Source organism: Cylas formicarius, unplaced genomic scaffold (genome assembly GCF_029955315.1).
Source record: "Cylas formicarius isolate icCylForm1 unplaced genomic scaffold, icCylForm1.1 PGA_scaffold_1__22_contigs__length_36826433, whole genome shotgun sequence".
Lineage (NCBI taxonomy): Eukaryota > Metazoa > Arthropoda > Insecta > Coleoptera > Brentidae > Cylas > Cylas formicarius.
Window position 1 is genome coordinate 33,297,395 of NW_026844264.1, and position 15,501 is coordinate 33,312,895.

Genomic DNA, 15,501 nt, shown 5'->3' on the forward strand with positions numbered 1-15,501 from the left:
AAGAGTTCGAATAGAACTATTACAAGGAGTAGTTGGTAGGAGCTCGAGATCGAAGTGTCTATTACAATTAGTAATTAATGTTAGGCAAAAACTAATACGGTAAATAGTTAGGGAGAACTAGAAGAGAATTTATCTATTACAAAGAGTAATTAGTGGGAGCTGGAGATCGATGTATCTTTTACAGAGAGTTGGTAGGAACAGGCGAAAACTAGCAAAGCTCTGGTGTATCTTTTGCAGTGTTCAGTGGATACCTTTGGAGAATTCTCGAACGATACTCCTATTGCAAAGGGTAGTCAATGGGAGCTAAAAATCGATTTATGTATGAGAGAGTAGTTAGGAATACGTGAAAACCAACAAAGCCAGTACAGTAAAGAGTTGCAGAGTTGGGTTTAAAAATCTTTCTACATTTTACAGATAACAGTAGTACAGTGAGTAGTTAGGGAAAATTAGGGAACAATTTATGTACAACAAAGAACAAAAGATACTTAATAGAAGCTGAAGATCAACATATCTTTTATAAAGAGTAGTTAGTAAATAGTTTTGAGGGAACTGGCGAACGATGTATCCATTGCAAAAAGTAAATGGAGTACAGTACTACAGAGAATAGTGGTTAGGAGGTGAAAATGTATAAAAACCGCGGGATCCTTTGTGTCGCAGGGACGCCTCAAAGGAGAACCTGCACCAGCACGTCAAGGAGCACTTCAAAGAGCAGTACAAACAGCAGCAGCAGCAGCAGCAGCAGCAACGTCAGTCAGACAACGAGCAGTACTATCGGAGCGAGGCGTTCACGCCATGCGAGGACGGCCTTGTTCCCGGCACCTCGGCCTCATATTCATCGCAGGATCTAAGTTTAAGGGGTACGAGTCCCGATAGAGACGAGGCAAGTGTAAATAACAGCATAGCGACGAAGGGTGTTCCACAACAAGCACCCTTTCGTTGCGGCCACTGTAATCAGGTCTCTAACTGGAAGCATGTCATTCAGGTATTACTAACACACGGCTTACTAACCGTACTAATTTTTTTTGTGTGTGTGTGCGCGCCCGTTCTGTGTTTGGCAAAATTTCGTACCTCATAGTGCATAGCCAAATTCTGTTTCGAGGTAACAATAATCGTGACTTTTGGCTAACCCAACCCTGTTTCTCTAAATAGCCAAATCATTCTGGTTCTCCGTGGTTTAGCCAAGTTCACGATCCTATCCTCAATTTGTATAATCTTCGCCTTCATTTATAGTTTAGTCGTGGGAAAATCAGGTATTTTGGACACCCGTTACCTTTGAAATCTTTGAGATTTTTACGATCATTGCAAAAGTAAGTAATCTTTCCTCTTCCATTTAAACCTATTTAAATTTAATCTAATTCGAAAACTATTTCAGTGGACATAAGTTAAATAGTTCAAGTCTGCCGCGCCAGAGCAATTGGGAGACAATTCTTCTTTTGTTGTTGTTGTTTAAATGCAAACGGGCCGCCCGCCCAACCAGCAATGTTGATAAATTCTTTTGCAATAACCATTATTGGTGATATGAAACGGAATGACATCCTGTGTGTCCATATTGCTATTCAACCTTAAGCTTTAAGTAAATCTAATTTAACATTTTTTAAACTTAGTGCAACTTTTTTTCGCGTGTTTTTGTTTGATATTTGTTGCAGATGGCAGCACGGAAATTTTGCCGGATCACGGATCAAAATTTTTGTACACCAACGCGCCTTATTCTAAAGATTCACCGCATTTTTTTTTTTTAGTGGGCTTGCATGTTTTATGGACTTGGAAATTTCGCACAAATATTTAGCTCCCACCAATTTTGAGTGATAAATTTATTATTAGTGTTTAAAAAAACTGTTTTAAAATTCTTAAATAGAACTTCGCTTAACTTCAATAGGGATGTTTTGTTCGAAGGGATGTAATGACATTTTATATTCGGCGGTTGTGTTTTTTGTTCCTTTGCTAAACGAGAGAAAACCGAAAAGAAAAAAAATCAAATAAAAGGTACGTCACAAATGACTTTTATATCGACTAAAAATCAATGTTATCAGAATTATATCGCTGCGTGTTTGAGCCTGAATATGGGGACATTCTAATGTTTTGTGTGGGGGTCTTGTCACAGTGAAGTGGTTAGCTTGTTTACAAAATATTTCGTGTCTGGTTACATCACAATATCCGCAATTTAGCTTTGTCTTGAGATGTCTACTTAAAGTGGGTCACTTCCAGTATTTTAAAAGATATATGTTAAGGTGTATAGAGTTTAAACGAGAAAATGTAGTAGAGATTTTTGACCGTGAGGCCAAATCACAAAATTGTCATCAACAACGTGTTTCCATAATTTCGGTTTTAGATCTATAGAATGTCGAGAGGTTTCTTCTTCCGTAAATATATGTGATTGGTGATAATGGAGAACCCATAGTTTCCGGACAAGCATTTTTGAATTAAGATGAGATGATTTGGTTCCATATTCTCGGATTTGAATATATTTGGTATAATGTTGAGAGTTTCGGGAATGGGCATCTTTTTACGTATAGATTGATTTGAAATGGACGAAGTTGGAACCTTTTGTCAAAACTGGCTGACAAAGCGATGATATGTTTATCACAGTTTACTACAATTGTAGCCGCAACAATAGGATCGAAAGGCATTAAACGCACTTTAGATCTAAAATACGTCAAACAATAGTAACTTTTATGGAGACAGCGGTGGCTACAGTCGGAACCGTCTTACTCGTCGCCTCCGCCAGATCCCAAATCCGCCAGGCATGCGTGTTCCCTAACAAAAATCTGCTTATATACCGTTTGAGAGGGGCGGAGCTAAACAATTTTTATCCTTGACACATCGAAGATATTGAGAGATTTTTGGACAAGTGGCAAATCTGGTTTTGACGGTATATTTCTTAAGAACTTTTGATATGTGTTCAGTGATGTAGCGAGACCCTGAGGATGAGACATTTTAAAGTCATGATGGAGAAAAAGTGTTAATAATAGACTTAAGGTTGCAGTTTCTTTGTTTGCTTTTAGAATTAAATTGGAACCTTGTACCAGAATCGAGTTTTCCGTGTCAGAAAGTTGGCGCAATGATATATTTACCATAGCGTTCGGTGTTAGTTTTCCAATTAACTCTACAATTGTAGGCACAAGAATAGCAGGCATTAAACGCACCTTAGATTAAAAATAGATCAAACTATTATCACTTTTATGGAGATAATGAACAATAAGGTGGAAAGTAATCAATGCACGAACTTACGTTGCTCAAACTACGCTGACAATAAGCCGTTAGTGTATAAAAGGTTTGTTTGAGTAGCATATTCGGTTGTTGTCGTTTTTTTTAATTGCGAAAAATATATCGAGGGTTTTTTTTTAATTAACGAAGCGGCGTCCGTTGCAGCGCCACTGCCGGCTAAAGCACAGTGGGGACATAAGGGTCGTAAGCAATAGGAACGGACACGAGAAGCTGGAGGTTGACGAGCAGCAGCGGCTGCAGTCGGAATCGTCTTGCCCATCGCCTCCGCCAGATCCTAAAACCGAACACGCGTGTTCCCGCTGCGCGTATACCGCTGCCGGAGATCGTTTGCTGCGCGAGCACTCCAAAGTCCACGACGATGCCGCGTCGTTCAACGAGCCACCGCTGGTGTGGGTGTCGCGCGACGGCAAGTTTTCGAAAATGTTCAAGTGCCGCCGTTGCCCGCACGTGAACGTACGCAAAGTGAACGTGCTCGAGCACGAAAAGATGCACGGCGACGGGACGGACGAGCACCGTTGCGCCGAGTGCGACTACGTGTGCAACAACGCCGGCGTGTTGTCATCGCACGCGAAAGTACACAGGGGCGTCGCGGGCACCGTTCACCGTCTCGTTGACCCGGGACGGAGCGACGACGAGCAGCTGCGCGAGCTACGCGACACTATGGAGGCGCAGCTCCGGTTTTGCGGCGAGTGCCCCGCGCGGTTCCTCAAACGCGCCGAGTTCGACATCCATGAGACGCTGCACGGGGCCCCCTACACTTACAAGTGCCCCCTGTGCACGTACGCCGCCCAAGACGAATCGTACCTGCAGACGCACGCGAACGTCCACGGCGACGATTATCAGCGACGTTCGGACGCCCTCTGCGAGCGCCACGACGTCTGCGCGGATCACCCGAGACCCCAGACGCGACGCGTCGGCGCCTATGTCGTCGTCGTCGCTAGAGAATCGCCGGCGGACGTACCCCTATCGGGCACGGAACTGTTTCGAAGACGCGAGGCTCTCGCCGCCGGAAATCCCGATTTCGTGTACGGGACGTGCGTGAAAAACGGCCGCGCGAAAGAGAAACGTTACAAGTGCCACAAGTGTCCGACCGCGTTCGAGAAACGCGAACAGTACAGGGTCCATTTGGGGCTGCACGGCGCGAAGCAGCGTTACAGTTGCGACTCGTGCGACTACTCGGTCAAGTACTACGCCAATTATGTGCAGCACGTGAAAAAGCACAGAACGAGCGACGAGGCGGTGCAGCGGCGGGCCGAACTGCCGAAGGCCGTCGCGCCAAAAGTGTTTTGGTGCGCGAGTTGCCCGTACGCGAGCGGCCGCAAGGATGCGGTCGAAAACCATCGGAAGAGGCACGGATCGGCGAGCGCCTACGCGTGCGAGCACTGCGACTATTCGGCGCCTCAGGCGCACTTTTTGCGCGATCACGCGCGGCTGCACTTCGCGCCGCGCGACGCCGGCCCCGCCCCCGACGCGTACATGGCGTGCGACGGTCTGAGGTTGACGACGGACGCGGGGTTGGTGTTTTCCGGGACGGAGGGGGCGGAGTGCGCGCCCCCCGTCGCCGACGACGTCGCGGAACGGTTCAACAATAACGCGGGCGAGAGGCGGAGCGTCGTCGACTCGAACTAACCAAAAAAAAAAAAAACGGTTTGCCTTCTACACGTAGACTGTCATAGAGTATTTTTTAAACGAAAAGTATTTTCACACACACACACACATACACCCACGTTTAACCGCACGTCGCGCCATTTTTTTTCCCGTAGCGTATACTTACCCAGCCGTAGTCGTTAGTGATGTTACCCGCTAATATTTTTACGTTACAGAGTATTATTTTATTTTTCAAGTTGTTTGTGGGCAGGGGGGTCTTAACGCCAAAGCATTTAATGCCAAAATTTGCCATACTTATGTTGTTGTTTATTGTTTTCACACAAATATATAATTTATCGAGGCGCGTTTTCATTTTCCCCGCCCCCAAACAGACGTTCGAGTCTGATCTACAGCGTGCGCCTATGGTCATGCTACGGTGAAAATTGATGCATTGCACGCATCGTTTGCTGTCCAGACAACGATATTCTCACAACATGTAGGCATATTTTTAAAAAACAGCCCTAAAAATGCCGCATTCAAATTTATTGACGGTTCATAAACCCCTGTGTCTCTGGTAGTATTACATAGTGGCGCGTAAATATTGATGCCTTTCATGCTACTCAACAGGGATATCCGCACACCTAACGTATTTTGGGAAAAAATGTCGCATAACAACTTATTGACAATCTGTTGGCGGCCATGTTGGTTATGCAATTGCCCTTTACGTAATTTGTGTCATAAGGTCCGTTGCATATGACCATTGGGCCAAATTTGTTTCCGTGTCTCCTGCAGCATGGCTATATGATCTATGGTCCGTACTACCATTACAATCACAATATTGATACTCACGAAAAATGACAGAATAACCATATCATACTCACAAACTTGGGTAATTACTACTTTCTATACGAAAACAGTATTTTTTGAAAAAGCTCCTTTACACCTCAACTCTATTTTGTCTGAAGATTGAAATATCGCAAAAATATGTTATTCAAACTTATTTACAATGTATTGGCAGCAATGTTGATGCTTCAATGGACCTTTTCCTGTGTTAAAAAGACACATTTTCCATCTCTGCTTGCTAAACGAAACTTTTTATATCCAGAAAGCTCTGCACGCCTCAACCCCCTTTTATCTAACTATTTAATAGGATTTGGACGTATTCTGAGAATGTACTGCCGATCACTCTCTTGCAACTTTCAAAGGTTAAGTTGTGCTAAAAGAGTGTAGATTTTACTTTCGAATGCACTATTTTACATTAAAGGAAACGAGGGAGTTTTATTGAACTTCTGCTGAAGTGAAATTTTACACCTAAGGAACTAGATCGTCTTTCGAAACCCACAAATCCCTATACTATCGTTACACTCATAGAGACTCAGATAGACTAACGCTCTCCATGCCTCAGCTCCTTTTGGTCTGGAGATTTAGCGGAATCTGGACAAACTTATAGATATAAAGTTCTAAAAATTAAATTAAGTAGGCAGCCGAAAATCTTGCTTTATACGTGGAAAATATTTAAAAATATATTTTCGGATGTACACGATAACTCAAATGAACCTGTGTTGCATAAAATGAGAATTTTTTTTATTTAGCAACAGTATAAGCTATATCATATTTCTTTCTCCCTTTTTTTGTGTTTCTAATCATAGATAAAATATCAAACTTTATCCAGCTAAGTGAGGACGGTGAAAGAAGAAGACGATAAAAGAAAAGTGACAGAACGCACGCTGGTGCAGTGACGTCACCCGTCCCACGCGCAACAAATTTCGAGGGTAATTTTTGAGCACTACGTAAAAATCAAACAAGTTCGGCTATTAAACCGTAAACTACTTTATTAAAATACTTTAATTGTTATTTCTTATGGACTACATCCGCAACTATTATTGCACTCGCATGATAGCACACATATTGCCATTGCCAATTGTTTATATATAACAATTCGTAAACACTAAAAAATATTTGGAAAACAAAGCACGAATGCTGCGGTTGTACGTCACAGACCGATTATTAACTTTACGTCCCTGTCCAGAGTTAACTGTGAAAAATACCTTTCTGTGTTTTGACAGTGCTGGCGCCAAATTTTATTTCCTAACCTTCGAAAGTGGACAAATAAAAGATACCGTTGCAGTCGTTCTAATTTGCGGGGATAATGATTGGGGCGACTACGAGGTCATCGGCTAGAATCGCCACCCTCAAAAGCTCACGCCAATTAGTCGAGAGCGTTTGCAAAACTCCGCGGACCAAACCGAAGAAAAAAGCGGACGACGCGGAAGAAATCGACTCGTCGACACCACCGAAACATGCGAAAGTTGAACCCGCGGCCCGCTCAGACGATATTCCGACCTTTTTATTGGAAAACTTGGCTATAAGGAGCCCCGAAGGGGGACGGATTTCGAAGCATATCTTATATTCAGACGACGTAGAGGTTACAGTGACGAAGGAAAACGACGAAAACAACCACGATAGAAAAGGATCTGAGTACGATGAGGCCCGGAGGGCGTTACACAGTTGTGCTCCCAGCGAGCTGCCGGGCAGGGAGACGGAGATCGAGGAATTAAGTAATTTTATTCAAGAACATGCGAGTACGGGCACTTCGGGATCGATGTACGTCAGCGGCCCTCCGGGCACCGGCAAGACGGCTACGCTCAACCTAATCCTCCACAAGGAAAGTATTCGGTCGAAAGTACAAGCCGTGTATGTGAATTGCACTTCTATCAAGTCCGCTCAGGCCGTGTACTCCAGAATAGCGAGGGAGCTCAAAATCAACGTGCAAGGGAAACCGCAGAGGGATTATTTGGGACTGTTGGAGAGGTATTTGACCCGGACACATAAAACTGTGTAAGTGTTTTTGTATGTATCTTGCCGGGATTATCGACAAACCTCTCTATGAGTGTTAATTTTAAAATGCAAGCATTGCTGCTGATTATTTCTCATTGTAGCGTTTTGCAATTTGCATAATATCCTGCTGAAGCTGTGGTCATCTGATACGACAAAAAATTAATTTTAAATGATTATTGCATCCTAAAATTTTGTAAGCAGAAAAAAGTTGTCGGTAGTTGTCAGTTTTAGTATTCCCAAGAAAATGATGACATACATTTACAAAAGCCACCCAGCTCTTCTTTATGCTTTGTTCAACTTCGAATTAAAAGCTCCATCTTCAATTTTGCGTCACTGATTTTGAAAGCCTGCACCATCCTTGTTCAAAGCTTTCACAAAGTTTTTCATGAGTTCCAAATTTATCTGAAGTGGTTGTAGAAAAATTTTTGTTACTTTGTACTAAAAGTTGATGAGACATATTTTTGAGCCCAGTTCTTTCTTTCTGGTCAAGTTTGTTAAGTTAAGACTTTGTAATGTTTTCCTTTTGCGCGGCTGTCCCACTCGCATAGAAAACAAAACTTGATGTATGTGAATTTTTCTGGAAAACTAAGTTCTTGAAGAAGCCCGGCAGCATCATTACAATATGTAATGAAATCTGCTTGCCTTGAGACTCTTGTACTTTTAGCCAACAAATTCCACTGCTTTAATCTGGATCTGAGTAATTGTGCTTTAGAACTTAAGAGCCCCTAGCCTCTAACAAGATCATTTAAATCACGTTGTTTAAGGAAATGAGGTTCTTTTGATGGACCAGATCCAGATAAAGTGTGTAATAGTGAAGAGGTACAGGCAGAAATAAAACTAGATTGAGGCTGTTGATCGGAAATATTTTTATTTTCCATCTTTTTTTTTGATGAAATGGAGGCGATGTTCGGATATATAATCTTATTTTTATTTGTTTTTCGAGAATCCTGGAGTTGATGTCATACAAAATTGGCAATCATTTTCATGATTCTGGGGTTCACTCCAAAGTATTGGCATTGTAAAAGGCATGGATTTGTGACGACCTTCAAGCCAAGCTCTCAGTGTTCTTGAGCAACTGTTGCAGCATATTTTTGGCAGCCAACTTTTATCCCTCTCATCGATAGAAAATCTGAAGGTGTTTTAACAAGGTCGGTTAAACAGCATTTGGCTGTATTTTTAGACTAAACTCGCTACAAATGTAGCAAAAACAGTCTTTCGAATTTTTACAAGTTAAAATTAAATAAAATTTATTTTAGAAAAATTTTCAAATTGTTATTTTATATTAATCGGCTCTGTTCATGGAAAAATACATGAACTACGCATGAAATACTTAACAAAAATATAGAGAATATAAACTTTACTAACTATTGCAAAGTCACAGCGAATACTACGCAAGTACACTTCCCTTCTTTATCTTACACTATCTATTTAAACGAACATTTACTAAAAACCCACGTTTCATCATTGAATACGGTGGTATAATCGTCTTACTATTTACTACTGCGTCGGTTATTCGTGACGTTTCGCCAATCATTAGATTCGTCAGAGGTTAACAAGCAGAAGCTTATCTGCCTTTAATATTAGTCTATTTGAACTAAAGCATGCCGCAACGGTTGGATAAACGCGGTTTCCGTAATGCTTTTTGCAGCTTGCTGATACTCGACGAGATCGACCAACTGGAGACGAAAAACCAATCGATTTTGTACACGTTGTTCGAATGGCCTGCCAAACAGGGCTCGAGGCTCGTTCTGGTGGGCATCTCGAACGCTCTGGACTTGACAGATCGCACTTTGCCCCGCCTACAGTCCAGGTGCGACTTGCAACCGAAACTGGTGCATTTCGCGCCCTACACCAAAGATCAGATCATTAAAATTTTCACGTCCAGATTGGAGGCCGCGGGAGCGTCCAAAGTGTTTTCAGCGCCCGCGCTTCAGATGCTGGCCGGTAAAGTAGCGTCCGTTTCGGGCGACATTCGCAGGGCCCTCGATGTCGGTAGACGCGTCGTCGAGCTCATCAATCAGGAACAACAGAAAGTGCTCAAGTCCGTGGAAAACGTCACCCTTCCCAAGACCGTCCACTTGAAAGAGGTGACGAAAGTGTTGAACAACGTGTACGGTACTACGCAGCACTTGTCCGATGGTGCGGACGACACGTGGCCGTTGCAACAGAAAATTGTGGTGTGCGTTTTGCTCCTGATGATGGACCAGGCGAAAGCCAAGATCGTGACGTTGGGGAGGTTGCACGAGGCGTACAGGAAGGCGTGCGCGAAGAGAAACATCCACGCCATCGACCAAACAGAGTTCGTCGGTTTGTGTTCGCTGATAGAGTCGCGTGGCATCATCAAAGTGAGCGGCAAAAAGGAGCCCAGACTGCACAAGGTCACCTTGGAGTGGAACAGGAGCGAAGTTGTCGACGCGCTAAGAGACAAGCAACTGATGTCGGCCATTTTGCAGGACCGAGCTCTGGTCAAGTGATACGTTTTACGGTTTTTCTGCACTTCGATTTCGTACGGCGTTGATTTTATTTATTGAGTAGTAAATACGATTTGTTTTTAACTAAGACCGTTGATTCATTTCGCCGAAATCTACCCCAGACATCAATATTACGGTTGATTATATTGGGTTTAGTCTATACTACTTTTATACAAATCTAATATTTAAGAAGTTATTCTATATGTCAGATATTAGTTATGTTTATAACTTTAATACTCTTGGAAGGCTGATAGCATATATAAAAAGTGTTATTAGAACTGCGCAGCGTCCACGGATAAAAGTGATGTTTTAAGATTTGTTTAAACTTCGATTAATTTGGTATTAATTTTTTTATTCAGTAATAAAAATGATTTCTTTTAATTAAGATCTTTGTGTCATTTCGATGAAATTAATCCAAAAAGCCAACATTACCGTTATGATACTGTAGTTGTTTGAACCATGGAATTAATACGGTTGTAAGGCTCATAGAGAGAGTAAATAAAAAGGAGCGTCTTAGAACTACGTAGCATCCACGGATAAAAGTAGAATGTACTCAGATTTTTTTAAACACCGATTTGTTCGGTATTGATTTTACTTATTTAGTAATAAAAAGGACTTCTTTTTCTTCGCTGAAGTTAATCACAAAACCCAAAATTATCGTCTATTATACTCTGACAGAGAGGGAAATCCTCCACGAACTGTATATAAAAACTCACGGCCATTAAACCTACGCAATGTGATACATTAAAAAAAAACACTTCGATTGAGTTCAGAATTGATTTTGTTTATTGAGTCACGGAGAGGATTTCTTTTTAACTAAGATCGTCGTTTCATTTCGCTGGAAATAATCTCAAACGTCAATACAACTGTTCGTTATACTATAGTTGTTTGATCTGTTTGAACCATAGATTCTAAATGTCGCGCATGCGCATGTTGAATAGACCTTATTGAAATGTCTTCATTTTTGCTTCATAAGATCCTGTATTACCGACATAGGCAGGGACTTTATATCTTTAGTAGCCTAGTAGCTATACGACTAAAAGATTCATAGAGGGAGAAATCCACCACGAAGAAAGATAGGACATAATATATGAAATAAAAACAGCGTTATTAGAGAACTACTGATTAAAACGCAAACACAGGAAGTGACGTACGTCATATACCTTTTTTTCATTTTTGCTGTAACATTGGTTTTTAAAATAGATTTAAACTAAATTTTAAATTTTACTTGAGATACATTACCGTTGCAACAAATTTGGATCTCTTCTGTAACCTCGTATAATTTGATATACGCAATGCAATAATCTGATATTGGCACTCATCAATCAAATATGGCATTCTACATTTCAGAAAAACGAAGTAATGCATGAAACAATAAATATATTTGCGACACACACACATTAATTACGTAGTGAACTGTAACAAAGTAGAATATACTTACGGCGTCATCCATTATTGTCGTTTTCGCAAACACGAACACAACACCAAAGCATGTTTCACAAACTATAGTTAATAAAGTTTAAACTGTAACGTCCAAAATTAAGTGAGGTGTTATAATTCACAACAGTTTCAACTTTCATTTGTAACGACGTCTGCTACAAGCCGTTGCAGTGCAAATCGCAACAGATTTGTTCGCTGTTTTAAATTAACAATCTATTTCTTTTCACTAGCTGTAAGCCGCTCGGCCAAAACACATCAACTCATTTGCGGAAGAGGAGAATCGTACACAAACACACTAACCAGATTTTATTGAACAAATTTATACAATTTAATAGTACGCAACATTAGTTATTGTCCGAAAATTTCGTGGAAGACGTTTGGCAGGATTTTCATTTGATTTTTAAGTACTTATTAACAATAACAACGGGTAAGTGCAAGTTTTGAGTTGGTAACGGATGTTTCCAGTCATAGACCACACAAAAATAATAACCGGAACTATTTAAGATTCTGACAGCAATTGGCGGGCGGCCCCGGTGAAGTTACCCAACGTGGTGTAAAATGAAGAATAAACAGAATATATTTGACTGGTGCTTAAAAACGTGAATTATTTTTTACTGGGCCGCGTTACCAGCGCATCGGAACCCCAAATTCGCGGACGAACTGTCTTTCGTGTTGAAAGACCTGGCGGCGCAGCGGTACCTCCAACAGAACGCCTGGTGGCACATAAACGACCCCCCTTTTTTCACTTTGGAACTCTTGAAAAGGGAAAAAAAAAATTACTGGATTTTTTTTTAGGTTAACTCACCGGATCGGCCTGCCAGTCGTCTTGCGTCCACTCCCACACGTTACCTGCCATATTGTAAAGGCCGAAATTATTGGGCGAAAACTCGTCAACGGGACAAGTAAACTTATACCCGTCCTCTCCAGTGTTTTCATGGGGAAACTCTCCCTGCCAAATATTGGCCCTGAAACGTGGTTATAGTGAACCATACTTCGCGGAAGGGGGTGGGGGGGTGTTTTACCAATGTTTGCCCTTAGGATTGAGTTTGTTACCCCAAGGGTACAGTTTTTGGCGCAGACCGCCCCGGCAAGCCATTTCCCATTCGGCCTCAGTCGGTAACCGTTTGCCCAAATATTTGCAGAAGGAAACCGCGTCGTTCCAAGAAACGTGCACCACCGGATGATTCATCCTGTCTAAATTGCAAAAAACCAATCGATTCAATTAACCAAACAACGATAAGGGGTGATTATTGCACATTGTAATCATTTACCCCATCTAACTTTTTTATTCTATATTTTATATATGTTATTTTATAAAAAGAGGTTCTTTGACGCTAATTTGAAAAATATAAAACATGCCATAGTTATTCTTGACACTAAGGCCGCAATTATCAAAAAACAAAATTGTCACTCAGTTGGCCATGGATCAGCATGGCGTCATGTCACCGCCACGTCTTTGGTTTAATTATGACGGCTGTGGGGTATCTTGAATTCGAAATTCGATAAAAGAATACCGTTTTGGGTTGACAAGGAATTCGGAATATTATCGTTGTAGAAAAAAACGAGAAAAATGCAAGCAGGGCCAACGGGAGTTTCCAAAAAAATTTGAAGGACTTTAAAAAATGAAATTTCACATAAGCGTTTTGTAGACATATATTGCGAAAAATCCACGGTTTTTCCATACAATTTTCTTTGTGGGGTATTTAAAAAACAAAATTTATTTTGAGACATGAATCACATTAAAGAACAAAGTAGGAGTGAAATAATTAATATTAATGGTTTTACGTGCTGACTGAACAATTAAAGCTTTAGATAAGTTAAAAACTGGGTATTCAGAAAAGCATTAGCGGAATATTCCTCATCAATAAAGTGCTGTTTATATGTTTGTATTATGTGTATATTTATGTAATATAGTCACCAGCCTTATTTGCATTTCTGTTGTTTTTTAAATATTTTTATCTATATTTCGACATGCCACACTATCATAATTAAAAAAAGAAGAGAATTGCGATTAACGTCTGGAGGCATAGCCAGCAAACTGATTAATTCTTGACTAATTCTTAATGTAAAGAAAAACTATAACACGTGGCCTATTTTTGAAATCAGCAAAAAGTTACCTTCCAAATTTAAAAAATACAATTTGTTATACCATGTCTTTTTGGCACAAACTTTTACCTTCAATGGTCGTTCTGGGTCCTTCCGGATGCTTCCAGCTGACGTCTTTCATTTTAATCCACCACGGGGCCTGCGCCGCTCTGACATCCTGATACCCCGATCTGCTTTCCTCGGGCAACGACATCTCCAAGATGAAACTGTCGCCGAACATCTCGGCCTCCGTTTCGTAGCCAGTCGCTTTTACGAAATCGTAAAAGTTTTGGTTCGACACTTCGTACTTATCCAGGAAGAAACTTTCTACTGAAACATTTCGCACCGGCCCCTCGAAATCGTCGACGAAGACGGGCTTGTGGGTGCCCATTTCGAACGTCCCTTTTTCGATCAGTACCATGTTGGCGGTGTCGAACGCCTGTTTCGCGTTCAACTCTGCCGAATATTTTTGCGAGGCCCGGATTTCGTTGGTCAAAACATTGCACCGCCCCCCTCGATTCAAGTCGCACCCGCAGTCGAATAGACAACCAGCGAATAACGAATTAAGTACGTTCAAGAAAAAAATAGGTTTCGCTAAGTACATCTCACCGTCAATCATGTGATTCGTTCAATAACATTTTTTTCCATCGACGCTTTTGTAGGTTAAAAATTAAATAACAAAAACACTTAACCTAGAACTGAAGGTTGTGAAAAAAGTTTTTAAAACTGGGCGAATGACCCATGCAATTTTGCCTAACGAAAGAAGAAGAGAAGTTGTTTTGATCCGGGCTGACGGTGTAAAATCACCTGGCTGACATATCAACGTAAATTTTGATATGTGATTTAAACACCATCGACGAAGAAGCTATTTTGGCAATTTCGTTGACTTTAACCAACGAAAACATTTCGATTCGTTAGCTTTCCGTGTTTCGTTCTCGCCTCGACCACAGAACGCGGAATTAGTGATTTGTCATTTTTTGTTATTGATTTTGGGATATTTTAAATGAACCTTTTTCGCCTGGCACGCGAATAAAACGGGAGAAAAATGGGGTTTTATGACTTCATAAATTTCGTAGTATACGATAATCCACTGTCGAAGTCGGTCACGTCCATGGTCATAGTAAGTACCAGGGATTTATTTTGCGACTTGTGGAGCTACGTAATAGTTTCGATTTTAAGGGCAAAAAGGGCGTCGTACCAATACCCAATGTAACAGTAATCACCGAAAAATCGCCCCTATGGAAGTTGGCCCGCGAGGGGGGCCCATTTGTGAGGATCGCAGCCTTAATGGGGGCGTCCGCTGTGGCGCTGGGTGCTTATGGCGCCCATCGGACGTACGCCAAAGATAAAGAGGCCGAACTCAAGCAGCTATTCGAAACGGCAAATAGGTACCATTTCTTCCACAGTTTGGCGCTTTTCGCGGTACCGCTGTGCAGGAACCCGAAAATTGTAAGATCTTGAGTCACGTCCCCACAAGGCCTGTAAATTTAAGAATATGTTTCAGGCTGGTACCCTTATCATTTCCGGTACGGTTCTTTTTTCCGGCACCATTTATTACCACGCCTTTACCGGCGAGAACAAATTCGGAAAGTTGACGCCCTTCGGGGGCACAATTTTAATTTTAGGCTGGCTGTCGATGGTTATTTAAATGCATTTCGAGGCACGGCAGGATGCTCCTCATTGAACTATTGTAAATTTTAGGTTATAACTTCGACCCAGATGGTACTGTAAATGCAAACCCCTAGTCTCCGAGCCTCAGGTTGTTGAAATTTTTGTGTACATACACGTAATATGCTAAGTTATTAAATTGTAATTAAATTCGTTGACGTTTTATTGCTCGATCGATGAAAAACGG

The 15,501-nt window shown here is 41.5% G+C and overlaps 4 protein-coding genes across 5 annotated transcripts in view; 3 read left to right on the forward strand and 1 right to left on the reverse strand.

Annotated features, from left to right (window-relative positions):
• LOC132697519 (zinc finger protein 142-like) overlaps window positions 1-5,192 on the forward strand; it is a 49,611-nt gene extending 44,419 nt beyond the window's left edge. Inside the window, exons 4-5 of one of the 2 annotated variants that reach the window (XM_060663121.1) lie at window positions 658-982; window positions 3,370-5,192. In XM_060663121.1, the coding sequence (XP_060519104.1) occupies window positions 658-982; window positions 3,370-4,854 (1,810 nt within the window). In that variant the 3' untranslated portion in view covers window positions 4,855-5,192. The remainder of the gene's footprint in view (window positions 1-657; window positions 983-3,369) is intronic. The other variant, XM_060663122.1, reaches the window with a different exon arrangement.
• A 1,566-nt stretch (window positions 5,193-6,758) lies between these two features.
• Window positions 6,759-10,440, forward strand: LOC132696405 (cell division control protein 6 homolog). The gene is made up of 2 exons (XM_060661217.1): window positions 6,759-7,650; window positions 9,299-10,440. The coding sequence occupies exons 1-2, from the start codon at window positions 6,962-6,964 to the stop codon at window positions 10,122-10,124; spliced, it is 1,515 nt and encodes a 504-aa protein (XP_060517200.1). The 5' UTR covers window positions 6,759-6,961; the 3' UTR covers window positions 10,125-10,440.
• A 1,418-nt stretch (window positions 10,441-11,858) lies between these two features.
• Window positions 11,859-14,322, reverse strand: LOC132696362 (formylglycine-generating enzyme). The gene is made up of 4 exons (XM_060661146.1): window positions 13,737-14,322; window positions 12,584-12,755; window positions 12,367-12,526; window positions 11,859-12,316 (listed from the first exon to the last, which is right to left on the reverse strand). Exons 1-4 carry the CDS (start codon window positions 14,263-14,265, stop codon window positions 12,173-12,175), a joined length of 1,005 nt encoding a protein of 334 aa, XP_060517129.1. The 5' UTR covers window positions 14,266-14,322; the 3' UTR covers window positions 11,859-12,172.
• A 124-nt stretch (window positions 14,323-14,446) lies between these two features.
• LOC132696682 (transmembrane protein 256 homolog) lies at window positions 14,447-15,450 on the forward strand. The gene is made up of 4 exons (XM_060661661.1): window positions 14,447-14,766; window positions 14,826-15,095; window positions 15,151-15,285; window positions 15,348-15,450. Exons 1-4 carry the CDS (start codon window positions 14,692-14,694, stop codon window positions 15,375-15,377), a joined length of 510 nt encoding a protein of 169 aa, XP_060517644.1. The 5' UTR covers window positions 14,447-14,691; the 3' UTR covers window positions 15,378-15,450.
• Window positions 15,451-15,501: the final 51 nt, after the last annotated feature.